General features: G+C 37.1%; 1 protein-coding gene across 1 annotated transcript in view; it reads right to left on the bottom strand.

Moving 5' to 3' along the window:
• The window catches only part of FBXL17 (F-box and leucine rich repeat protein 17), a 478,320-nt gene that overhangs the window by 294,975 nt on the left and 156,540 nt on the right, over positions 1-26,805 (bottom strand). Inside the window, exon 6 of the mRNA XM_067731391.1 lies at positions 16,623-16,753. Within this exon, the coding sequence (XP_067587492.1) occupies positions 16,623-16,753 (131 nt within the window). The remainder of the gene's footprint in view (positions 1-16,622; positions 16,754-26,805) is intronic.

Here is a 26,805-nt window from a genome sequence, read left to right on the forward strand (position 1 = left end):
AAAAAAAACCTCCATTTATGAATCTGAAAACACTTCACCCATTTAATCTGAAAATAGAGACATTTATGAAAATATACAATAATGAGTACACACTAATTGCCTTATTTTCTTCAGATAATTGTGAACACTTCAGTATTACCACTCAATAAGCAATAAGTAGCCATCAAGAATCTGCTAGTGTCTTTAAAATGTTTGATATAAGACCTTCACTGTCAATTTGCAGGGAACCATGAGGCTACAATGGTGATAAAGCATCAATGATGGATGGTACCACCCAAGCCACCATTCTAATAATGAACAAATGATTCATACTCAAGGTGCTTCTGAAACATGATTAAGCCTCCAAACATTTCACTAAGGTAACTCAATCTTTATTAACTCAATCTTATCAAAGAGAACTTAAGTAAGTTTACCAAGGTTATATAGTGAATGACAATGATAAAAATCTGGAACAACAATAACAACAACAACAAAAAACAACACAAAGAACCCCAGACTCCCATAGTCCTCTGCGAGCCCTATTCATTAGTATTGCACAGAAGCCTTTCAGGGTAATTTATTTCATTGCTCCATGTCTAACTGACCTTCTCTGGTAGCCACTGGCAAGTGTTTGCCAAAATGTCACTGACCAAAAAACTCCTTACAATGCCATGTATTATAAAATGAATATGTCAAGAACCAGATGAAAATGTCATCAGTGACACTGACAACAATAAAAGAAAATACTCTATAGATTGAAGGAATGGAAGAAGATCCAAGTTAAAGGGGAAAAAATTACCTGAGAAATGCCATCAATGACTTCATCAACAAAAAAGTAAAAGAGACCACGGCTTTAAGTAAGGAAAGAAGGCATAAATTAAAGGGGGAAAAGTTCCTGAGAATCAACTGCTCTGTAATGGATCAGAAAGAGGAAAAAAGACTCCTTTTACAAAGGCCTGTGGGAAAACTACAACATCTCATTTACCGATCGTCCTGGTATGCCTGGCGGGGAGACAGAGGCGACATGTCTAAGCATCTGTGAGAGAGCTCTTCAGAGCTGAATCCCAAAGTCGCTGGTTTTCTTATTTGCATGTCAAAATTAATGACATAATTTGTGAATGTCAACAGCAGTCACAGCAAATTAAACAGAAATTGAACGAAAATTTCCTCTGTGTTGCCCTTAAAATATAAAGTCAAAAGTTGTTGGTTATAGATAGCCAGGGGGAAGCAGCTGCATAGCACAGGGAGATCAGCTCGGTGCTCTGTGACCACCTAGAGGGGTGGGATAGGGAGGGTGGGAGGGAGAGGCAAGAGGGAGGAGATATAGAGATATATGTATATATATAGGTGATTCACTTTGTTATAAAGCAGAAACTAACATACCATTGTAAAGCAATTATGCTCCAATAAAGATGTTAAAAAAAAAAAAATAGGAGCTTAGGACAAAAAAAAAAGTTGTTGATTTTCCCACTCTGAAGTCTTTGGAAATAAGTTTCACTCATACAAATACTTAAACAACACAGTTGGGTGTATCTACTTTAAAAAAAAAGAAGTAATTTCACTACAAAATTACTTTTACACTAAGATTTGGGATATTTTATTTTATTTTAAATGTTTTATTTATTTTATTTATTTTTGGCTGTGTTGGGTCTTCCTTGCTGCCTGCGGGCTTTCTTCTAGTTGTAGCAAGCGGGGGCTGCTCTTCGTTGTGGTGCATGGGCTTCTCATTGCGGTGGCTTCTCCTGTTGCGGAGCACAGGCTTTAGGCACATGGACCTCTGTAGTTGTGGCACACGGGCTCAGCAGTTGTGGCACACGGGCTTAGTTCCTCCGTGACATGTGGGGTCTTCCCGGACCAGGGCTTGAACCTGTGTCCCCTGCATTGGCAGGTGGATTCTTAACCACTGCGCCTCCAGGGAAGCTCAGAATATTTATTTTAAATGGACCTAGCTTGCAAATGTGATTCTTAAAATAAATGATTGCAGCTCGATGCTGATGATTATAATATATTGGGGGTATATTCTGGAATTTTCATCTGGATATGATTGGCACTTTTAAATAACAGCTTTAACAGAACTTTCAAAATAACAAGTGTATATTTTTGATTACCTGCCTGAGGATGAGTTGCACTGAAGATTAACTATAGTCCACGTTTAACCCTAGGCATTTTGTTCCACCTAAATGCTTACAGGACACCATTATCTCAACAATGAAATGAAATCAATGCCTATCAGTGCTAAAAACATGGAGAGGTGCATGTTAGGATTTCCTGCTACTTTGAATTACTATCTATCCCATGTTCTCCCCCATACATACTCCCAAGCCCATCAGTGTGGATCACCACAAATTCTAAATTCTTTACCAAGTACAGTGTGCACATATATAATCTATTTAGAGGATTGAAACGTAGTATACAACTAACAGTGACAAGTTAGCAAAGATAAATGTAACCATTCAAATTAAACATTAGAAAGATACTGTCAGTGGGGAAAGAATCACAAGTAAAATATATGTGCATACAACAAGCAACAGGCGTGTAAAGTTATTGCGACCTTGTCCCTTTTTAAATAGCTACATTTTCAAAATGGGAGACACCATCAAGTAGCAGCAGTGTCTGTGTGGATGTCTGAATGTCTGTCAGGGCCTGCCTGGTGATAGTTCATACTTCTCCCCCTTTAACAAGCTTCACTGTTACATGTTACACTGTACTTGGAGATGGATGGCTGCCAAAAGCCATCACCAAAAAAGAAAACAAAAACAAAGCTCCTCTATAACATAATGATGTCTCAGTATTGGAAATAAACTCATAAAAGAAAAATCTTGGAAACAAAAAGATGTACATCTATTTAAAGATATAAATTACTAAACATTTCTAATTCCAATAAGACCATAATATGCAAAATATTAACTGTGTGATAAGTAATATATATTTCTTTGAAGATATTTATCCCACAAACGTCTATAAATCTGCAGAAAAAAATGTTACAGAAAAACTCTTCTTTTTTTTCCCCAAATCATTACTAAATTTAATGAAGAAAGCCAGGGCATTGTCTTGACATATTTTGTCATCCCCTTTCCAAATAAACTGTGGCCTCTCCCGTTGCGGAGCATAGGCTCCGGACGCGCAGGCTCAGCGGCCGTGGCTCACGGGCCTAGCCGCTCCGCGGCATGTGGGATCTTCCCAGACCGGGGCACGAACCCGTGTCCCCTGCATCGGCAGGCGGACTCTCAACCACTGCGCCACCAGGGAAGCTCCTTCATTCAGTTTTTTTTTAATCCAGCAAGGTTAACATGTTGTCAGACTAAAACTGTATCCAAGCACCTCACACTTAAACCACACCCCTGTCAGAGAATTCAGTGTGTGCCTCTTTAACTCTTCAATTACACTTATAACGCATTTTTAAAGGCTATGTCTATATTCATTAAATGAACTTGACTCTTTTGACTGACTTATTTTGATTTGCTCTATTTCTTGACGAATGTGAACAGTTCATTTTCTTTTTCTTTTACCTTGAACATAAGCTTACGTTTACTAGGTTTATTTATATTGCCATCTAATCAATCAACACACATTTACTGAACTTCTGGTTAGGAGCCCAGGAATATGGAAAAGTCAAAATTCCCAGATACAGTTTTAATTCCTATGCTGTTATCAATGTCACATTCTAAGAAATTTACAACCCATCTGCGTGTAAGTTAAAACTAAAAGAAAAAAAATGCAACCTACTCTCTCTCCTCTCCCCAAACACAGGAGTCTCCAGATATATACTCACACAAAACAAAATATTCATCTCTGTGTTTAATACAACAAAATATCAAAATATTAAAATACACTGGTAATTTGCTAATGGAAAAAAAGATTAATCAAAACCAAAAATAGGAATTGAGTTTAAATTCAAGTTAAAAGGAAAACAAATGAAACTGTATTTCCCAAATGAAACTAGTTCTCCAAATACCATAATAAATCATGGAAGAAATGCTCCCAGGCTTCATTTAACAGGCAATAAAACCCTGAGGCAGGTCTGATTAGTGTGGTGCTATAGTAAATGGTAAGATGAGATATGATATACATGTCAGAATCACCCACTAGTCTTAATTAGTTTATTGATGTATGGTTTCTAAGGTGATAGTTAAAATTTTTTAAAAAAGCATTTCAAAAAATGAAAAGACTACCACTTCTATTTGTAGAATTTTTTGTGGTATTTTCGTCATAGGTATTAGTACCATTACTGCCTATAGGCCATAGAAGTTATGTCCTTACAAGACTTATTACTAAAAGACACAGTGTTGAAGGCAAACATGACAGTGATTAAGCTTCAGCCACAATTCTTCTAAAAGACGATCTCCCCTTTTTCCATTTCTCCCTAACTTGACAAAAGGGTAGAAAGAGATCTATTCTGAATAATATGAAACGCCAAAAACTGTTTTAAATACATATAAAATCAAGGCCTTACATTTATGTATTCTTAATTTTGTATTCACACTATTCCTTTCAGAAGAACTGTCTCTTTTCCCCATGCATTTTTTAGGTGATTACCCAAGATTAAATAGTCACACTAGAAACTGCAAATGGATGTTATTTTATTGTAATATTTATTTTAATCAATGAGATGTATTTTATTATAATGCAATTTAGCTAGTACTTGTATTCATAGACTCTACTGGTAGGTTTAACTGCTTATCGCAACCAAATGTATTTTTAAACTTAAAATAAGCTTTTGGAGCTAGTTTGATAGATGAGACTAAGGTCAGGCAGATCTGCATTCAATCCTGACTGCACTTCCTAGCTGTGATCGCCAGCAAGATCTTTTACCTCTCTGAGCCTTTTTTTACCTCATCTATAAAATGGGGCATAATGATACCTATGTCACAGAGTTGATGTGATAATTAAATAGGATAATGAATAAATCACTCTTGGCACCTTGCCTAACTTAATACAAAACGTTCAACATAGAGCAGCTACAAAGTCAATGTCTGAATAACAAACTACACCAAAACTTCACAGCTTAAAAAAACTGCTCTTACTTGCTTACAACTCCCTGGACTCAGCTGAGCAGTTCTGCGGGTTTCATTCACAGGACTGCAGGAATCCAAAGGTTTGACTGAGGCTGGATGGTTTAAGATGGCCTCTGTCACACGTCTGACAGTTTGACCCTGGCTGTTGGCTAGACCTCTATCTCCATGTGATCTCTCATTCTCAGAGAGACTACTCTGGGCCTCTTCAGGTGGGGCAGCTTCCAGAAAAGCAAGTTGCAAGGCCCCTTGAAGCCAAACCTTGGAAGTCCCACAACATAATTTCCACTACATCCTATTGGTTAGAGCATGTCACAAAGCCAGCCCAAGTTCAAGGGGATAGAGAAACAGATGCCACCTCTTGATGTAAGGGTAGTCAATATACCAATGCACAAAGGCATGCATACAGGGATAGGGTAAATATGTGGCCATAATTTGCAATCTTCTAAAGTCTGTGAACTAGTGACAAATTTTATAGCACCTGTGCTGTCTTTCAACTATAAATAATTGCAGAATTCATGTTTTAAAGGCCAAAAAGAAGTACTAGCTTGAGTTTTCCCCAAACTAGAGTAACACTGTTCTGCTACTTCAATGACAGATTCAAAAGAAGACCAACATCATTTAGGTTTCTTTGTTCATTTTTCTGTATTCTAGGAGTCCTCCACACTTTTCTATTTATTCTAATCAATATATTTATTTTCATCTGATTTGATATTTTTACCTTCAACATGAAGCCTTCTAATCAAACATTCCACAACAAACAGCATCACCGGGAAATCTGGATCAAGTATGCTGCACTTCTAGAAACTATGAAGTTTTGTAAAAGAAGTAAAGAAAAATATATCCTTGTAAAAACTAAACATACTTTTGTTCTTCTCCATGAAAGTGATCACTAGAGAAAAATCTAGTTTTGTGATACAGTTAACTAGCTAGGCTTAGAGATCTATTCATACCCGATTTAAGCAGAAATAAAGAAAATAATTTTTATATCTACTAACAAACAAAAAGTAGAATGCCAAAACAAAACTTGAAATTTAATTGATTGCATCAAATCTAATTTTAATGAATATCTTCCTAAATTTCTTGTCACAGACCCGGAAAGTCACAAAGTAACTGCTATCAAGACTTCCTTTAACAGGTGTGTCTCTCAAAGATTCACTCGGAGAGCCACAGTCCTTAATACAATCTAATCTATTTGCTTTGGATAATTTCATCGGGCAGGACAGGCCACTAAACACGCTGCGTGATAAGAATGGCTCCTTAGGGAAGGAGAGAGATGAAAGAAATAGCTACTTGCTGTTTGACAATATGGTGAACAGAGAAGCAGTTTGGGGAATGACTAATTCCCCCACTAATGACATTCCTACATTTCCAATGAAGAACTGATTCCTAAAGTTCCCATTTTTTTTTTGCTGAGGTTCTGTTACAACATGGCTTCATGCAGAAACAGTTGGAAACTCAAGTCGTTTTCAATTTTAGACAAATTGGTGCTGCCCAAATTATAATGCTCAATAAAGGAAAACTTCAATAACATGAGGTATGCCTAATCTGTTTTTTAAGACATTTAAAAATCCTGATTATGTTAGGACAAGCCATACAAGAACCCCGAAACACATCTGTTAGAGAAAATGCCACTAGCCACTGCCATCTTCGGTGGTTATTTCTCCCTCTGTGTGAACAAACCTCCTTAGTGTGTGCATTATTGAAACGAGATAATTCTTCTTGATAATTAGAGATTAAAGATAACCCTGTGCTACAGTTGCTGAAAAGGTAATCTACTCGATTTATTTTTAAAGGGAAACTTGTGTGCTAAAATACTCCTATTTTGCTTTAATTATTTCCAAGTCCCACATGGGTGATACATCTACTATATAGGTTCATATGGAATAATTACCATTTTTGAAAAATAGTGACAATTCTAACATTCTTTAATTATATTGCTTACTAATCTTAATTGCCACGATTTCAAAAGACAGTTCCAAAGTGCATCTTGAACAAACAGAAAAGCAATTAGCCTAAATTAATTGCTTTGCTGATGTGATTTGCAGTAGGTATGCTTGGTGGTTTTGAAACTCCTGCCACTGCTTTCACAAGTTGATGTTCTGATGATTTTTTAGCCTATTTTTGCACAAGAGTAATTAACCAGATAATTATTCTAATGTGAACCTGGACTTAAATCAGTATGTTTAGATTCATAGTTACAATTAACCAAATATTAAACATACATTTAAAGAGCAGCACTTAAAAGTGCTACAAGGAAGAATGAAGAAAAAATATGCAAGTTTTTTCATATAGCCATACTTTTCTCACCAAGAAACAGAAAAAAAAAAGCTGTAACTGTCTCCTCTGCCTCTTTTCAATTAATACAAGGTGTCATTACATATGAAAAGCAAATGAAGTTTCTGGATCTTCATTTAAAAGTATTCCAAAGACTCTATTAAAAAAGCAGAAACCAACGATTCAACATTAAAGCCTAGGTATTGTTCAAAAAACGAAGCTATGGCTTTCAGATAAAAAGCATGCAATACATAAAGCAAGCTCTATCTAAATCAAGACAACGACATTGTCCTCACTTTATTAAGTATCAACTTTATTCAGAAATAAGTAAATCTGGAAGAAGGAGGACATGTGAACCAGTTGCCTGGATTTTGGCCAGAGTTCAAGCCAAATTTAAAAACAGACTTATCCATCCTACAAAAGCAACATTTATAACTCCCTCAACACGTAGGTATTAAATCGCTTCTCTGAGCTGGGCTCTATGTGAGGTTCCAGGGGCTGAGGCTGGGGCAGAGGGCCAAAGATGAAGACGCAGATTCGCCCTTGCAAAGAGAGAGATTCATAAACAAAACATGACACAGCCACACAATGATATATGCCACCAGTAGACTGATGGGCTATGGATTCAGCCAACAGTAACGTGATACAGCACTTCATTACAACCACAATTATTATTTCATCTTTTCTTTAAATATAAAGGAATTCACATTCACTTTAAGGGAAATTATTAGCAGTGCAACTATAACTGTTAATGAAACAAGTTTGCTTTTGTCAACTTCAATAAGCAAGGAGTTACTTTATACTACCTTAAACTAAATATTTTATCAGTTGAGGAATGATAAACATAAAACTTTTCCATCTTCATGAGACAAAAAGGTTCAAGCTGAAAGTACTCTGTCAATTCTTCATGTCTTCATGTATTCTTTTTTAATTTCTGAAAGGACCGTCATACGGAAAGTAGCCCAGGCACATACATGTCAGCTCTGCCATTTTTAATTAATACCAATCAAGTTCCAGCTATTTCTCCTCTGGTTAAACATGTGTGTACCTATCTTCTAAGATATTTCTTTATGCCACTGTTTATAAAATATTTTAGGCTGAAGCAAAATCTCTTGCACTAAATTAATAACTAATTACAGGAGATATTTATCATCTCAAGCCTTTTACAAGGAAATTGTCAGATTTAATCACCTTTCTCATATTTTTACTATTTACTGGGCTTCATTTATCATATATTTAAAAATTTTGACAACAGTGAGTTATTTTAATTACCATTTCTGGTTGGGGATTAAGAATAAGAAAACAGCTGGGGGGAAGAGGGGGGAGGGCAGGAAGTCATAAATTTGTCCCAACAGTCAATAAACTATTTTCATTTTCATCAATAAGTGAAGATTTTGTTCATTGTTGCTAATTTTAAAATGGGTTTTGAGGTTAGGAAGCCTCCAAATTTATGCGTATACAGCACTGCATTCATCATCATATATTGATACATTGTGTCCCATTCTTTCCCATAATTTGATCACGAATTCTGATTCATAACACATAAGACATAATTTTTTAATCCCACAAACTAAGTGCTTAAAATATACATTTACTCATCTTTATATTGTCTTAAAAACACAAAATCAGTGGCAGCATTTAGAATAGCACATCCAGGAATACCAATAATATGATTCTATAAAAGCTCTGTTAATTATTATTATTTGCAGAAATGTTTACTTATGCATTATTGCTCACTAGGAACCAAAGACAAAGCAGAAATTGAAAATTACCATTATACGTTGGAACTATCATAAAAATTCACGTTTTTCTATACGACAAAAATGTGAACGTGGAGAATCAATAAGACAAACTCTTCCACATCAAATCCAGTTTCCATCCCATCTCCAGAACTGGAGTTACAAATCAAAGCAGGCTGACATAGATGAGATAAAGACGACCTCATATAGATTTCCTTTCAAGTGACTGTACTAGGTTAAATGCTCTAATGTTACATATCAATTAATATTTCCTTTAAAATGATATTCGGCAATTAGAATTATTGAAAGAACCAATATCAGAACCGATACCCAACAGCACTACAAACCAAGCAATGAAAAAGTACCTTTAATTTGAATTTCATCTGAGGATAAATGCACAAATCGCTTTATCAGAAAAACTTCTCCTTCTGTAGAAAAATATCATTAGCTATCTGAAAAATCACATATGCTAGGGAAACTGTACAGATTAGTTATGGCAGTTAGTTTTTACCAAAGGTACTGAAACCTTCAATGAAGTTAACTTCCTCCTTTTTAACTCTCCTTTTTAACAACTTACTCAAAGTATATACCACCCAGTATTCTCCTTCACTCTGCAACGATTAATTTGTTACAACTGACAGAGAGCATTTATAGATAATAAACTATTTGTAAAAGTAAGTGTATACCATCACATGCTTAAATATCTACTCAAAATTCATTTTGAAATTCTTTTTGATATCAAGTATGAGCTAGATGTGGTATAAGACACAAAAATGAGCAATACTTTCTACTTTTCTTCAAGAAACTTAGTAAGAAATGAAGAGTATTTATAAATGGAGTTGTTGGGGGAAAAATTGCTTTTTATTACAAAATTAGATGTTTTTTAAATCTACAGGTCTTATCTAAAACTTTTACCTCTCAGATACCCCATACGGAAAAGAGAAGGCAACACTCTAATGATGCTCAGAATGATCAAGCATAGCCTGAGGTAGGATGACCACGTAGTTTATCATCCAAAGCAGGACATCTGGAACACAGAAAGGAGCAATGGCAGTGCAAGTGCTAACCCTGACAGAATTCCAAAACAACAGGAATGGGCTGAGACTGTCCTGAGCAAATCAGGACATTAGGTCATTAGGTCTGAGTCAGAATAAGGTACTGGGAGACAGGGAGCCCCTCGTGGTTAGAGCTTGGACTTTGAAGACACAGAAAAATGGGTTCCAGTCTTGGCTCCACCACTTACTAGTTGAGAGCAGTCTAACCTTTCTGGACCTTAATCCCTCCATTTAAAAAGGAGGTTAATTTCTTCCTCAGGGCTGTTGTAAAGATTAAATGAAACACAGGGTGTAAACACTTAGCACACTGTATGGCACAGATTGTAATAAATGGTAGCTATTATTAGCTGTTGTTATTATCCTTGGTTAAAAAACAAAAGAGAGAAAATATTATACCATCCAATCTCAGGGGCACTACAAAAAGCAATCATGGTTTTAAAGAGAGGGTCTAATGGATAGAAGGACACCTAAGGCATCATTTTTGAAGATGGTTAGGGGGCCTGAATAGTAGTTACCCCAAAATCATACTATTCTTCTAGGGATGGTCTTACAAATAACTGTGACTATAAAAGAGAGTATCAATAATAAGCCAACCTCAAACAAGCGTCACTAGCTCAGAAAGGCTCCATTCTGTCCCTGCAGCTCTCCTAGAACTCAGTAAAATATATTCATCCTTTTTTAAAAAATATGGATATAGAACATACTCAAAACTATGTAGTAAATTACGGAAATAACTAAAATTCAGATTTACTAAAACTCCACCTAACCAGCCCTACCACATTATTAGGCACCAAAAGTATGCAGATAGACTGCTCAGCATTCTGCACTGGCAGGAGAGCGCTGCTCTAAATACCACCATGGAGCTGCTTCTATGGGCAGCATTATTTTTACCACCTCTTGATTTCCAAGTTTTCATGCTTTTATAGGAGCAAATTGTTCAAACTTCACACTCAATACTCCAAGGTGAAAAGTATTCCTCTCCTCCAGATCACTTAACTTTAATAGAAAACAAAATATTCTCCAACTCAAATTCAACCATGCCTGCTGGATTTAATGGATAGGTTTGTCCCCCTTGGGCAATCTTTGAACCTAAGTCTCTAGGAGAATTAAGTAATATTAGGGGATTGAAATGAAATAAAATTCTAAGTCCACTGTGACGTGACATTCACAGGAAGATGGTAGATTATCCACCCAGTCCTCGAACACTTATAAGTACAATATATAGCATATGTTCACAAAACAATTCTTGGAAATAAAACACAATGGGCACTCAGCAAATATTTTATATCACCAACACCTGCTCAAATCCTCTTTGAACTTTATTTTAAATGTCACCGTTTTTTATTGAATCAACGGAAATTTTAAAGAAGAAACAGAATAAACATCCAGAGAAGATCAAGGGAGTTAGAAAAATCTTTATAGAAAGCCTCATTGAGTGTTACATGAGCCAGGATGCTGTCAGTCTCCCTGAAAGGGGTGGTGGAGTAATCTGTCACTCTACAACTTCAATCTCAGTATACCTAAAAGACTAAAAAGGGCTCTGCGCAGAAAAAGAAAAGAGAAAGAATAGTTTTAAGATTTTTCTTAATATTACAAACAAAGGAATTGTGAATCAAATACTAAGCATTGCAAATGAATTCATTTTAAATCACAGGCTTGAAGTTGGAGTTAATTTAGTAAACTAGTTCAACTCTATTATTCAGGAAACTGTTTTAGAACACTCGTTTGAACACTAAGTGGGAGTGAGTTCTCCATTTTGGAAGGCAGTCAATGAAAACGAAGGTTTTAATTTATTTTAAACTGAATTCTGTCTCCCTCTGTAACTTCAACATGTTGGTCAAAGTTCTGAGGCCTGAAATAATGAAGAACTAATTTAGGTGAACTAATCAACTCTATATTATCTGTTAACATATGTTATCAGACTCAATTTAAAAAGAACTACTTGATTTAAAATAAGAAATCTTTACCTAAAAATCTCTACATTCTGGATTTCAATAAGGGAGAATTCAATTCGTAGACTGGGTAAGGAACAAGTAGATAATACAAAAAAATAGGTCATGCTGGGTGGGAATAGTAGAAATATTGGAGAATGGCCAACGAGAAAAGCCCATTACTCACCCTGGAAAAACTGTTGACATGAGAAAATGTGGGTCCAATGTTGCTAGATTTGCAACTTTCCCAAGAGAAGGCCAAAATTCAGAATTTTTATGTGAACTACCCCAATTTTTTTAAGTTGGTAACTAATTCAATTTTTAAAATATTGTATAGGCCAAACAAAACAGCTTTGTGGACCGGACTCAGCTGAGCCCACCAGTTTGCAATTTCAAAATGATGGTATTCAAAAGTTTTACTTAAAGAGAAGATATTTATAGTTACTATTCTAAACACAAGTACATATAAAGTGAAAGAGTAACATATTGTAAACGTTATTTTATACTTGAAAGAAACTGGTTGCAACAGTCTCAGGTTTAAAAGTCCTCAAATTTTAGAGTGTCCACTGATGCAACAGCTGCCTTTACATAAATATATGATTCATACAGCAAATTAACTCCTTAAAGAAGGTATCCTTAGTTATCCATGTTCAACAAACTTATACATTCAATTTTGTTTTAAACTGCAAATTCAAAGAATAAATCTCTAGCTAGGCAAGTTCAACTAGTTGGCAGCATAACTGGCTTTAACAACCAGCCTGACTTTTGCTGTTTTGTGACTTTAGCTGACGGATGCTAGAGAATCTTTCACTTCTCTTGTATTATCTTCTACTGTTTTCCTAATTCATGAGCAAGCATGGTCAATTGTCAACGAAAGAATCATATATTAGATAATGGGTATATACATTATATGATCAAATTTTATTTTCGGGACTAACGTTAAAAATTGAAATTAGGTAGATTAATTCTCTCTTTGGTAGCCAATTTAAATATTAAAAATAGCTTCCATAAAGATCTATTAAAATAAATTAGATTTCACTTAATTCTTCTTGCCAAAAAGAAAAGCCATTATAGGCATATTACTATAAAGATACTCAGAACCATTCCTTTTTCATATATCTTTTTTTTACATTCAAAGCATGCTGCTTCTGGACTCTATACCAAACATACAAAAACAATGAAGACCAAATTGAATGTGAAATAACAAAGGATTTACATCAAATACAAGTAAACATTCCAATAAACTTACAGTCAGAGAGAGTAGAGGAGACATAATAACCAGATGTTTAATTTAAATCATTGATAGAAATAGTCAGCGTCGTCTTTTCATAAACCACTTGGATTTGATTTGTATTCAAAAGCAATGGTAAATGTCAAACGACTACTAAGACCATCCTTCTGAATACAAGAAAATATCACGCTGTTTAACTCTCTAAACACAAAAAGTCCTTTTAGAAAACAAAGATAAAGAACAGCATGTCTTAGTCACACAGATCAATTCAAGAACCACAGAATGCTAAAAGGTTTCATGAGCTTAACAGTAAAGACCTTCAATTGCTAAATATTTTAAAATTTTGAGCTTCAAAAAGTTTATTGATAAAATCTTTTAAAATCCAGCATAAATCTTATATCTAAAGATCTGGGAAGAGTATCAAAGTGTATCTTCATGTGAGGAATCCTTTATTAAAGCTAGCAGCATTAAACATAGATCCTTTTCACAGGTATTAAGTTTAAAATAGTATCTAAAGGTTCTATTGTAACTTTATTATGAAAGAAAATGACGAAATTAGTCTAAAAAAAAACTAAGAATGTTACATATAAATGTCAGTTGTATGTGAACCTAGCTATGAAATGGAAATTGACTCATCAGCCATTTGCTTTTTCTTGTTTGTCCCCATCCAGTTTTTACTGCAGCAAAGATGTAAAATACATACAACTGGAAAAGCCAAAGAAAAGTCAAACAAATGGGCTAAATTTAATAGGAATAGTATGACCTTCCGCTGACAAAAGATGTTGAAAGGATTAAATGAGAACACATGTAAAGTGCCTATCAATTACCTGGGTGATACAGGTTACCTTCCTCCCCTCTATCCTTACAAGGCTCACTATTATCTCACTCATTAAGTCTTATGTCACCTAAAGAGAAAACCTTCTGAGAGCAGCAGGGACTCAGTGCTCCACAGTCTGAGACACAGCACCAAGTATTTAGTAGGGGGTTAATAAATGCCTCCTGATTTACTAGCGGATAATAATAATGAACAAATGTAAAACAGACGCTAATTGATAGGCTAAATGCATTAGTGCAGTCCAGTGTCCTCTATATGAAAGGTTACTAACCCATCTCGGCTAAGTGCTGAAATTATAATTAAGTCTGATGGGAAGTCCTAGATTTATACCAATATAATTACAAATATTACTTAGCTTAGTGATAGAGTATGGCAAGAACAATGAGCTGAGTAATTTAGATGATACTACAAAGTGGGTTTTAATGTTTGAAACTCCTATTACAGTACACAGGATAAGTGCAAGCAGTGTAATTAAAACCTAAAAGAGTCTGATCTTTAAAACTCTACCGCTCAGCCTCATTAAAATGCATGTTTTCTCAATTAATCCAAACTTTTCCATTAAAAACATAAAAATACACTTTCATTCCTTGCAAATAAATCTCTACAGTACAGGTATTTAGGATCAAATACCAAATAACCATTATAATTAGGAAAAAAATGACTGAAATAGCAAGAGATCTGAGTAGATGGAACCTAAGAAAGAGAAGGTGAGGGCTGCCCACTTTTTTATTTGTAAATACCCAGTTGTGGCTAAATAAGCATTTGAAGAGCTAAATGATGAGAAATCTCTGAATATCTTTGTGTAAATAATACAAACCTAAGCAAAATGTTTACCGAGCAGATAGCCCTTATAGTCATATATGGACTGCATCTAATTTACCTCTGTAGGCTCCAAGTACTGAGTCTTCTATGCATGGACATAGAATACTGTTGTGGAATGAAAGGCAATCGTTTTCATAACCATATTGTGGCACAAATAGTTTTCACCTTTCAATCTGAAGCATTACCAAGAAGTTTACCTCAATATTAAGCTAATGCTAAACACCTAAACCACAGGATGATGTTTTTCATGTACTTTATTTTATTAGTTATTATGAAAAACACTTAAAAGATTATTTTTAAGTTAACACATAATTGGCTATGTAGGCGAATGTTGATTATAGAGAATAATTTAATTTTTAAAATTTTCATCAATTTTCTTTAGATTTTGATCCACCTCACATAGTGACTGTTACTCAAAAACAATAAACACCTTTTATAAATGATGATCATGGGCCAATTCTGGATTAGTAAATTTTTCAAGAAAAATTTTACTAAGAAAGAGCTAAGTCAAAAGCGATCACATAATTTAAAGAGCAATGCAGGGTATTTTATAAAAATGTCACTAGAGGGCTTCCCTGGTGGCGCAGTGGTTGAGAGTCCACCTGCCGATGCAGGGGACACGGGTTTGTGCCCCAGTCTGGGAGGATCCCACATGCCGCGGAGCAGCTGGGCCCGTGAGCCATGGCCGCTGAGCCTGCGCGTCCGGGAGCCTGTGCTCCGCAGCGGGAGAGGCCACAGCAGTGAGAGGCCCGCGTAATGCAAAAAAAAAAAAAAGTCACTAGAATTTACCATACTTGGGGAAAATGTAGTCTACACGATTTTATTGTTAAAAGTATAAAAGGAAATTAAAAGTGAAAGGGGGAAGTGTATTGAATTTAAAGCATTATCCCACACAAACTTAATAAACCTCTGCTCTAATTTGTGAAAAATATTTAAATCTAAATAGGTTCTAATTATAACTGAAATAGTGCTGTCTATTTTGAAAGCAAAATATTTTTGGTGGCCTAACTTTTTTTAAAAATTTATTCTTGAAAAGTTACTGGGCAAGAATCTTATCTCACGCTTATATTTAAGAATCCACCTAAACTAATCAGCAGTAGTAGAGTAGTGCTAACTCTGCAGCTGTTTTCATTATAAAGAAATCTATTTTCAAGGGTTCTTGCATCTTTTTATTCCCTTCATTAAATATTTCAGAGAAAAACTGGTTTATCTTTGTTTGTTTTTAAAACTACCCATTTTACACATTTTTACACTACATATTAAACTGTCCATCACATGACTTTCATTTTCAAAACAAATTCTATTTATACAGAAAACAAAATGTCATCCTTGAGAAAGGATCTGAATGCATAATGTTTGAAACAGTTTCTCAGAACCATTTTCCTTGATAAGTGAGAAGTAAAATTAACACAAAAGTTGCAAAAATATTAAAGTGACAAATAAACAATATGTCTTGGGTGGGTGACAAAGAGAAAATTCAATAGACTTCTATTATTATAACTGTTCAGGCAAACATTTGAGTCTTAGCACATAAAAACCTTGTTGCAAATATAAGCAATGGATGGGTTAAAAGTATACTTCTAAATGGTTTTCAAAACTTAAACATATCTATTTTAAAAGTCATGGCTTTATCACATTTTCATCAAAGTAGACACGCCTTATTATAATGATAATCAGTACTTGGTACATAGAGCACATGTTTCCCTATGGAAAAGTATTTTTAAGATGTTACAATGGTTACCTGTCATTTATGATCCAGTTCAGGCAGAGATTAAGAGAGCTTAGATTTTTGCACCTCTTGACAATTTCCATCACGGTTTCATTATCCAGTTCAGTGATATGACGTAGGTCCAAGCTGGAAAGGTTTCTTAGCTAATGAGATAAATAAAATGAAAGATGAGAAATATAAATACTACATTCATCCTCAAAAACTATAAATATAGTTTATTATAGAGTATCACTGTACAATAGACAACAGTCTAGAATCATCTGATTAAACTAAATGGTTACATAATATTTTAATACTAAATTAGAAATGAGGTCAGAAATCTATGATGAACAAGTGAATGGCAACAAACATGAAAATCAAATAGATTTATTGAGGCATCATAAAAATCAAAAAAGTTAGCAGTCTAATAGGTGGGAAAGCTGTTAAATCTCTCACATAATTACCCACAATTTGACAGGCTTATTTTCTTTAACATTGTTCCATTTCAGATATTTATCTTCGTGATTATAATGTCACTTTTGTATAGGTTTTCTCTTTTTTTTAAAGATAAAATATGAGTAAGTGGTTAATTCAGAGATATCTTGGTGATATTTTATCAATGTACTCCAAATTGCAGTATTATGGGTTGTATGTTCCACTATGTGAAAAGCAATATAAAACATTGTTTAAGAAGTAAAGATTTTCTCCATGTACCACCTTCCCTATTTGTTCACTTTCTCTACTCCTTTCTTGATGTTTCCTGCCTTCCCCTGATGTTGTCTCCAAGGAAAATTAATAATATCATTTACACAAAGATGGTAGGATCTTAATTATCCTCTTCAAATAAACTGTATCTCAAATAAGCTATTTTTGCTTAATAACGTGCAAAGAATTAATTTGGAAGCATGTGGTATACCAAATAACACCCCTCCCAAGGATATCTATGCCCTAATATGCTACCTCAAATGGCAAAAGAGACTTTGCAGATGTGATTAAAGTTACGGATTTTGAGTTGAGGAGACCACCCAGGGTAGGCCCAATCTAGTCACGTGAGTCCTTATAAGCAGAGAACCTCTCCCAGCTAAAGTCAGAGAGATGCGAGGGAGGAAGATGCAGGGGACATTTGAATTGTGAAAGGGATTCAACCTGCCTTTACTGGCTTTGTGTCTGGAGGAAGAGGGCCAGGAGTCAAGGAATGTGGGCAACTTCTAGAGCTGACAGCCAGTAAGAAATCTGGACTTCAGACCTACAACCTTAGGGAACTTAATTTCCTCAAAAACCTGACGGAGCAAGAAAACAGATTCTCCTCTCGATCTTCCAGAAAACAATACAAGGTGGATGATTTTAGTCTGATGAAACCTGTGGTGATCTTCTAATAAACTATGAGATAACAAATTTGTGCTGTTTTAAGCTGCTAAGTGTGTGATAATTTGTTACAGCAATAGAAAACTAGTACATGGCCTTTCCAGCACCATCAGGGAGCCCTCCAGGAGATGGCAGTCTTCTCTAGGCCACCCTCAAGTCCTGCTGTAGCGGAAGGAGGTAATTCCTGCATGAAGCTGACTTGCAGGCGTAAGAGCAGTGAGTGAGGCGAGCTTCGACCCCAAGAGAAGAGAAGACACTGGTATTGCCGCTGCTGTAGGACAAAAGGGAAAGAAACACTCTAAAGCAGCACCATCCCAGAGAACTTTCTGCAATGATGGAAGTGTTCTCTAATTCTGCTGTCGAATATGGTAACCGCTAGTCACATGTGGCTACTGAGCACTTGAGACGCGACTAGTGTAAGGAAGGACCGGAATTTTTTTTTTTTTTTTTTTTTGTGGTACGCCGGCCTCTCACTGTTGTGGCCTCTCCCGTTGCAGAGCACAGGCCCCGGACGCGCAGGCTCAGCGGCCATGGCTCACGGGCCCAGCCGCTCCACGGCCTGTGGGATCTTCCCGCACCAGGGCACGAACCCGTGTCCCCTGCATCGGCAGGCGGACTCTCAACCACTGCGCCACCAGGGAAGCCCGACCTGAATTTTTTTATCTTATTTAATGTTGTTTAGTTTGCATTTACTTTTTATATCTGTGGCCAGTGGCTACAGTGTTGGATAGAGCAGCTGTGGAGAACTGGGTCTGCCAGGTAGCACGCACACCCTCCTCCCCACCTCAGCTCACAGAAAGGCTTCATGCAGAGTCCCTGCCCACTGCTCTGATGCATGTTGCAGGGCTACGGAGAGAAACAGGGATGGCTAAGAGGGTGAAATGCGAAAAGGTCCACAACAGTAGGGAACGTTTTCTAGTTGAGACAGCAAGCCTCTGTCACTAAGGCTGAATTCTGAGACTTCAGCACGAGATTCAGGAAAACCTCTCTGCAATTAGCCTCTCAGGTCAGATGTTCCAAGAAGTCGCCGTCCAGTGTGGGACTCAGGACAACACGAGAGAACGGAGGCAGGACCAGGAAAGAAGAAATGGGTTGGACAAAGTTCTTCCTCAAGTTACCATGGACTGAGGCTTTACCAACATCAGAACATTGTTGGTACTTGGCAACCAAAGCATAACGAAAGGGAACAGACTCACCTTTGTTAAACAAACAAAACAAGAAACAAAAACAAACAAAATGACAGACTGCTCTGGCTGTCTCAGCAGCTCCATACAGTTGACCAGTCAGAACCTGGGCTGACTCGCTGCTTCCCCTTCCTCAAGGGTCTCCTCACTCCACTGTCTGAGAGCTATACCCAACACCATGCCCAGAGCCCATAGGTGGGCTGCTTGGGCTCTAGCTTTATACCCCAAACATGGCACCTGATTCCTATCCTTGACCTCTCTACCTACCACAGATAAGGTAGGCTGGTATTAAACAAAACCGCAAAAATGTTTCGAAGTACCTAAAGGAACAATAACCAAAAGACTATATAAAATACAAAACAGATAGCAAAATAAGTTTCTAATAATCTTTCAGACATCATTAAAGTCATTTAGAGAATCAAAGGGCTGATGCACGTGCTCCTTGCTATGCTTTCTTCCCTCCCAACTCCTGACGTATCTCCATGTGGTGATGGAAACAGAAATCATCCAGAATAACAGCTAGGCTTGGAGGAAAGTACAAGGTTGTGAGGCCGGTACCCGTGTCTTTTATGAAAGAGCAGGAGACACAAGGAGTACAGAGAAGACTGCAATGAAACAGGAGAGACAATGGTAATGCCAAATGGACCAAGTCTCAAAGTCTCGATATTTTGTTAGTTATATTTGTTGTTGTTATTTTTCACAAATGTTGGAAGAGCAATGGTCTGGAAGCAGCCATGGAGAGCAAAGAGGATCCTGCCTCCACTTTCTGACCCTGAGAGACACAGTGAGAAAATAAACAGGTATGGTAGGTAAAATTCTAAAATGACTCCAAGGACCCATGCCCTAACATAATCCCTGACCTTGAGTGTGGGCAGGACCTTACAAGGAAAAGTAAAAGGATTTTGCAGCTATAATTAAGATCCCTGACCAATTAAACACTGAATTAGTCAAAAGACAGTATCCTGGATGGGCCTGGCCTAATCAGTTGAGCTCTGACAGAGGGTCTAGAGGTCAGAGAGATTCTCCTGCTGACCTCGGAGAAGTGAGCAACCATGTTTTGAGAGGGACTGTGAAAGGCCCTGTGAGAAGACCACGTGGCTAAGACCCTCAAGACCGAGAGCAGTCCCTGACTGACGGCTAGAAAGAAAATGCGGACCTCAGTCCTATAACTACAAGGAACTGAATTCCTCCAGCAACTACATGAGCTTGTAAGAGGATCTAAACTCTAGAAAGAGATGCAACCCCAACTGACACCTTGATTGTGACCTTGTGAGACCCTGGAAAAACCAAGTTGCAGCATCTGGACTTTTGACCCATGGATATAGTAAGATGATAAATACATGTGGTTTTAAGATGCTATGTCTATGGTAATTTGTTGTACAGCAATAGAAAATCAATACAGAAGGGCTACAGGGGACTCTGTATACTTGAAGAGAAGTCAGGTTTCTCCTAAGACAAGGGGGAATATCCTTGGCCACTTTAAACTCTGAGGCTCACTGCCCTTCTTTAGCTACATATGTTCACAAAAGCTTAGAAGGAGATGCTTGCTCCATTCAGCCTTCTCTCTAGGTGTATCTTCAGTAGCCAAGAAAACACTTCCCGGGAAGACAAGCAACGCTGATGTGGTCACTCTTATTAGCTCCACATTGGGGAACTAAATTTCTCAAACCAGTCTTCAATCATGGAAAGATGACTTTAATGGAAATCCTTTATGAAAATGTTTGCATAGCTCCTGGCTTTCAATTCATATTCTGAGAACAGTCACATATTTCCTATACATATCTTAATACCACAAGGTAACTGTCTTTTCACTTTCACTAAACTTTTTCACAAGATTTTGCATTGGAGCCAAACTAGTAGCTAAAATGGTTTCACTGGTCAAGTTTTCTTATTCTTGATTAAGCAAAGATGAACTTATACATGTCAAGGATCAGAATCACTGTTAAATTTGATATCCCTCTTAATGTTCCCCTCAGTAATGTACCCCGTATTTCTATTTTCTATATAAAAATCACCATTTCTTACGACTATAAATGGAGTATAATCTATAAAAATTTTGAATCACTCTTGTACACCATAAACTAATATAATATTGTCAACTATACCTCAATTAAAAAATCACCATTTTCTAAAGCCACATTACTTTTATAGTTAGCTTTTTTTACAGGGTATTTTTGATCCCAACACTCCCAAAATTTTCATAGCTACTGTTCTGGGAACATGTAAAGAATGAAGTAGCTTCTGTGAGTTGCAGGTACTGGGCGGCTTGCTGAGCTCATGTCCTGACAGCAGCCCCATGTCTGTACCACAGCCAAATCAGAAATACACGAAATGGACCCACAGAGCTGCTCGAAAATATTTTGAAGCATGACCATTAAACCTATGAATGTTGAGGATGCATTTTGCTATGTGTAACCATATGCATATGTGAACTGTTATTAAATATAGCCACGTATAATACACATACAGCATTACTCTATTTTCCCAATTATACTGTACTATACTCACTACAAAGATGAAAATCATAAAAATTCTATCCAGCCACATAAATATCTCCTACACATGCATATTCTGGGGTCTAGCACAGCTTCTGGCACAAAGTTTCTATGTGAATTATGACTTTATCTCTTAGCTTCCTTCACTGTAAAATATCTCATCACAACACTGTGAATGTACTTAACACCACTGAACTGTACACTTAAAAGTGGTTAAAAAGGTAAACTTTTGTTATGTACATTTTACCACAATAAAAAAAAAAAAATTACTTCCTCGACCAGGACCCAGTGGGAGGATACAATAAAGTTCTGTAGGAAAGAAAACTTTATTTGTGCCAGATCGGTCCCCTCATATTAGGGAAGGTAACTGAGGACCAAAGAGGTTTGAATAACTTATTAAAGTGCTGATAATAGGCAGAGAGTCGATGGCAAATCTAAACTATTTTTCGGACTTAGGAAAACCCAAAGATATCTTCTAGAACTAATGGAATAGCAAGAAGTAACAATTCCAGAAACTATCTATATGTGATAAAATTCTAATTCTAGTTCATTGACTCCTGAGCTTTCAGAAATCCTACATCCATGCCCATTCATCAGTTCAAGGTGGGTCAGATGATGACACTGGGCCACTTGTGGCTGATACTGCCCTGTATTTATTGTCCATAAACCGAGCATTCTTTCTCTTCCAATGGAGCGAAGACTCAAACATGAGGAAACAGGTTTACTTTGGCTCTCACATGCCAGCTTTCTACTGAGATCTTGAAGAGTGTTTTGCCCTCGGATTCAATTAAGGCTCATTTTTCATGAGCTGACAGTCACTGACTACGCTTGTGTCACCTTCTCTATGACCACATTGGCCAGTTCAACTTGAAATATGACAGTATCCAAAGGCAGTTCCAGGAGGTTAATTCCTGGTAATCGGCATCAATATACGACATACGGAGCACCTCTAAGGGGCGTGGCATTTTTATTCAGAACCCCACAAACAGCTCTGTCAAATTCATCATATTCCCTCCCTTGCTATGGGAATTTCATAATAGTGCCCTCCAGCGTTTCATAAAAAGCTACCTAAAATAATCCTTCATAAACAAATAATTACATTTAGGAAACTGACATTTTAATTAAACTTACTTTCCCTTACAAATTCACTGGTAGTCTTGGGTTACACAAATCACAGAGGATTTGAATAAGCAAAGCCATACCACCAGGATCTTTTAAATGCTTCATTCCAATTTTTAAACAGCTTCATAAGGTATTTTAAAAGAAATTCAAGTCAGAATGTAGAATGCAGGTAATCAACTTTCAGTTTAATACTGCTTTTATTGCGAAAAAATATTACTTATAGCCAATTCAGGTTAAAGGCTAAAATTAGTCAATGATTGTATGGCTGTGGATGTACTTAAGAATAAAATGAGACACTAAAATGTTACCTAGGAAACACAGACTGGGAGGATTATAAAAAGACCTCAAATAGCTTCCAAATTTTGTTAAGACTCTGGAAAAGTAAAAAATGAAACAAAATCCTCAATTGTGCAGGTTGACTAAAGGGGATGAAGCAACATAAGAGGACTCACAGTACCTTGGCAAAGGCAGCAGGGATGTTCCACTGTTTCAGACTAACGAGGATAATTTACGTGAAGCCAGTTGGAGGAGATAATTTTTGAAAAGAATAAAAACTTCTGTATAGTTAAATATGTTCAAATGTCAACTAGTACCTAAATTACTTCTTGCCAGCCCTGTGGATGTTGGCTTCATTGTGACTGAGTTTCAAAGCAATCTGTTGTAATCTTTAGGGAGCAAAGTCAAGGGTTAAGACAGGCTGCTGGGGCTGTAGATCAGCAACACACACTCACCTGCCAACACCTGTCAGGTTGCCAAGATGGGGATCATGGGAGAGACCAAAAGCACAGGGAGACAGAGGGGTCAGAGAAAGGCATTTATAAGAAAGTGGGGAGAGCCACCTATTAAGGACAGGGAGGGAGATACAAGGAGAAAGGGAGGGGCTATAGTAGGGGTTGTGCATGGCAAGACTAAAAATAATAGTAAAGAAACTAAGACTGCTGGGAATGGAATGGAATGGGGCAGAGAGGGAATTTCTGTCCCTGAGCACAGGAAGGCTTCCACACCTCGACAGGTTCTGTTATCTACATTTAGAGAAGAACCTGGTTGGACAAAGGAGAGAGCGAGGGGCATCCCTTCTGCTCATCAACTAGGCTGAACCTCAGTTTGGTTAAGGCTGGTACTCGAGTATGGAGAGAGTAATAAAAGCTAGATAAGTCACATTTAGGACATCAGGTAAATCCTTCCCAGCACCTCACAGAACTGAGACACTCAGGGTATAACTGAAAGCTTTTAAATAGCCTGAGAGCCTGGCAGAGACAATAAAAATTTCTAATTCTAACCATGAAAATAGGACTTCCAGAGTCTGGAATGCTTATCACATCCACAATAGCTACCACGTTAATTCTCTGTCTCCTTCTTTATGTGTTCCTTCCAACCACTGCCTTCTTAATCACAATGGGATGCTGTCTCTTTGCTTTATTTCCAAATCCAAGGCCTGGCTGGTTCTGCCATTCTCCTACTGGATCTGACATCTTTCACCATTTTATTCATTCTCTGTTTCGCTTTCTAGGACACTTTACTCACTGCTTCTCTTCAGATCTATCCCTTCTAGCTCCTTCTTGCCACTTAACCAGCCAGATAAATATTCCTTAAATAACTCTGATCATATCTCCCACCTTCTCTGAAACCTTCACGAAAACAAAAAAACATTTCAACTGCAGAAAGGAATCCCAGAGCTTGCGTATCAAGGCCGTTCACTCTCCATACCTACTATTCCCTGACATCTTAAGTTAAAATAGCTCAAATCTCTTTCTCCAAGTTTTGAGAAGTTATTCTCACTGTGCTCAGAGACCTGTATTCATTATTTAAAACTGAGCTCACTTCCTGATTACTTCAGAGAGAGGAAAAATTAGTGAGTCTTAAAATATAATATACCTGCCTTAACACAAATTACTAACTAGGCAGCCCACAACAGAACTATGCCTTTTAGACAGAAATCGTCAATTGGCAACAACTGCCAAGGGACCAGGGGAACAAACTTTCCTTCCAGCTACCGCTACTTGGGAGTCCCCTCTTTGTTTTCTCCATCTACTCACCTTCCCTTTCCCCTTCCCTTCCTCCTCCCCCACCAGCCCTCCCCGCGCTGTGCTGCTCAGGACCAAGCTCTCATTGCCAACATCTGACATCCAATCCTAATGCTTGAGCTGGTCCAAATCTGCATCTCTGGTGGGGTAGTTGTGGTGCACTTTCATTCATTCATTCATATTTATTTAAATGTTCCTGGGCACGTGGCTCTAACCTTGGCTGCACATTAGGATCATATGGGGAAACTTTTAAAAAACACTAATGACCAGGTCCCATCCTTAGAGGTTCTGATTTAATTGGCTTGGGGTAAGGCTAACAAGTCCTATTTCTGAAAAAGATACCCAGTTGATCTCAGCCTGGACAAGGAACCACTTCCCTAGTTCAGAGCAACTGATATTTAAATCCAGTTACTGAAAGTGTAAAAATAATTTAAAAAGCTCAGCCTCTTCAATCACTCAAAAAAGAACATAGAAGACTATTATTCATATAGTCAGTAACTATTTATTGGGCATCCATTATGTACCAGAAAATATTCCAGCTGCTAAAAACATAGCAGTGAACAAAACAGACAAAAAGATCCCTGTCCATAGGGTACTTATATTTCTAGTTGGAAGGGGGCAGTAGAAACAATAAGTAAACAAATTGTATAGTATGTTAAAAGGTGTTAAGTACTATAGAGGAAAAAAATAAAGCGAGGCACGGCAGATGGGAACCAGTAGGGGGAAGAAAGATGAAGTGTAATTTTAAATAAGCAGTCAAGAATGATCTCATTGAAAAGATATATGGGCACAAGTTTGAAGGAGGTGAGGCAGCAAACAAAACCATGCTGATGCCTGGGACAAGAATAAGTGCAAAGGCCCTGAGGTGGGAACTGGTCTAGCGTTTTGGAGGATTAGTAAGGAGCCAGAGGTTCTGGAGCAGAGTGAATAGAAGGAAAACTAATTAGAGACATGGCCAAAGAGGGGAGCAAAGAAGGGAAGACTGGGTGAGGCCTTGTAGGCCAAAGTAAGGATTTTAGCTTCTGCTCTAAGGAATCTGGGAATTTGGTGGGTTTTAAGCAGGTATGTGACAGGATCTAAGCTACATTTTTAAATGATTATTCTAGCTTCTGTGTAAGTCTAGCTAGACTAGGAGCAATGGTAGAAGCAGATGAAGCTGTAATGAATTAATCTAGTCAAGCAACATCAGTGACCTGGGCCACAGTGACAGCAGCTGGAGGTAGTATAAAGTGATCAGATTCTGGATATATTTGAAATTAGAATCAACAGAATTTTCTGACAAATTAGTTATGGAACACAAGAGAAAAATAAGAATCAGGGATAATTCCAAGGTTTCTGGTTTGAGCAACTGGAAGGTATTACTGCAATTAACTAAGATGCTTTGGGGACAGGTAGGGAGAGACTTTGGTTTTGAATATACTATATCTGAGATGCCTGTTAGATATCCAAGGAGAGTCAAATAAATGTGGGCCTCATCAGCACACAGGTAGCACTTACACTTCTAAATTTAATATATAAAAGTATTAATTATATATAAATGTGCTAAATTCATTAGGTTAGCTAGGTACAATCATACTGGCCTTTCAATTTATAGTGAGTAAAAAAATTATTAATTAATTGATTAAACTACTTTGTGGGCATACATACCCAGAGTAATAAAAAACAATACATAGTGGACTAGCATGATTCTAAAAAAAAAGCATTAGCAGCAATATTGTCCCAAGCCACCTGGAGCAGTTACAAGGCGGGCTTCACTTCCTGTCAAAGCATAATTCAGCCTTCACACCTCCAGTACACATCCTCTGTAAAACCTCCCAGGATGCCCACCGTCAGATTAAGAGACTCTGCCCTCTGTACACCCACTGATGTTGCTCATTCTCCCACCACGGCCTTAAACACTGCTTTATAATTTAGTCTAATTAAGTGTATGTTTCTCCCACTAGAGTCTAAGGCAAGCTAATGCAGGTCAGTGACCATGTCTTATTCACTTTTGTGTCACCAGTGCTTCACACAGTACTAGGTGCAT

The sequence above is a fragment of the Pseudorca crassidens genome, chromosome 3 (genome assembly GCF_039906515.1).
Source record: "Pseudorca crassidens isolate mPseCra1 chromosome 3, mPseCra1.hap1, whole genome shotgun sequence".
Classification (NCBI taxonomy): Eukaryota; Metazoa; Chordata; class Mammalia; order Artiodactyla; family Delphinidae; genus Pseudorca; species Pseudorca crassidens.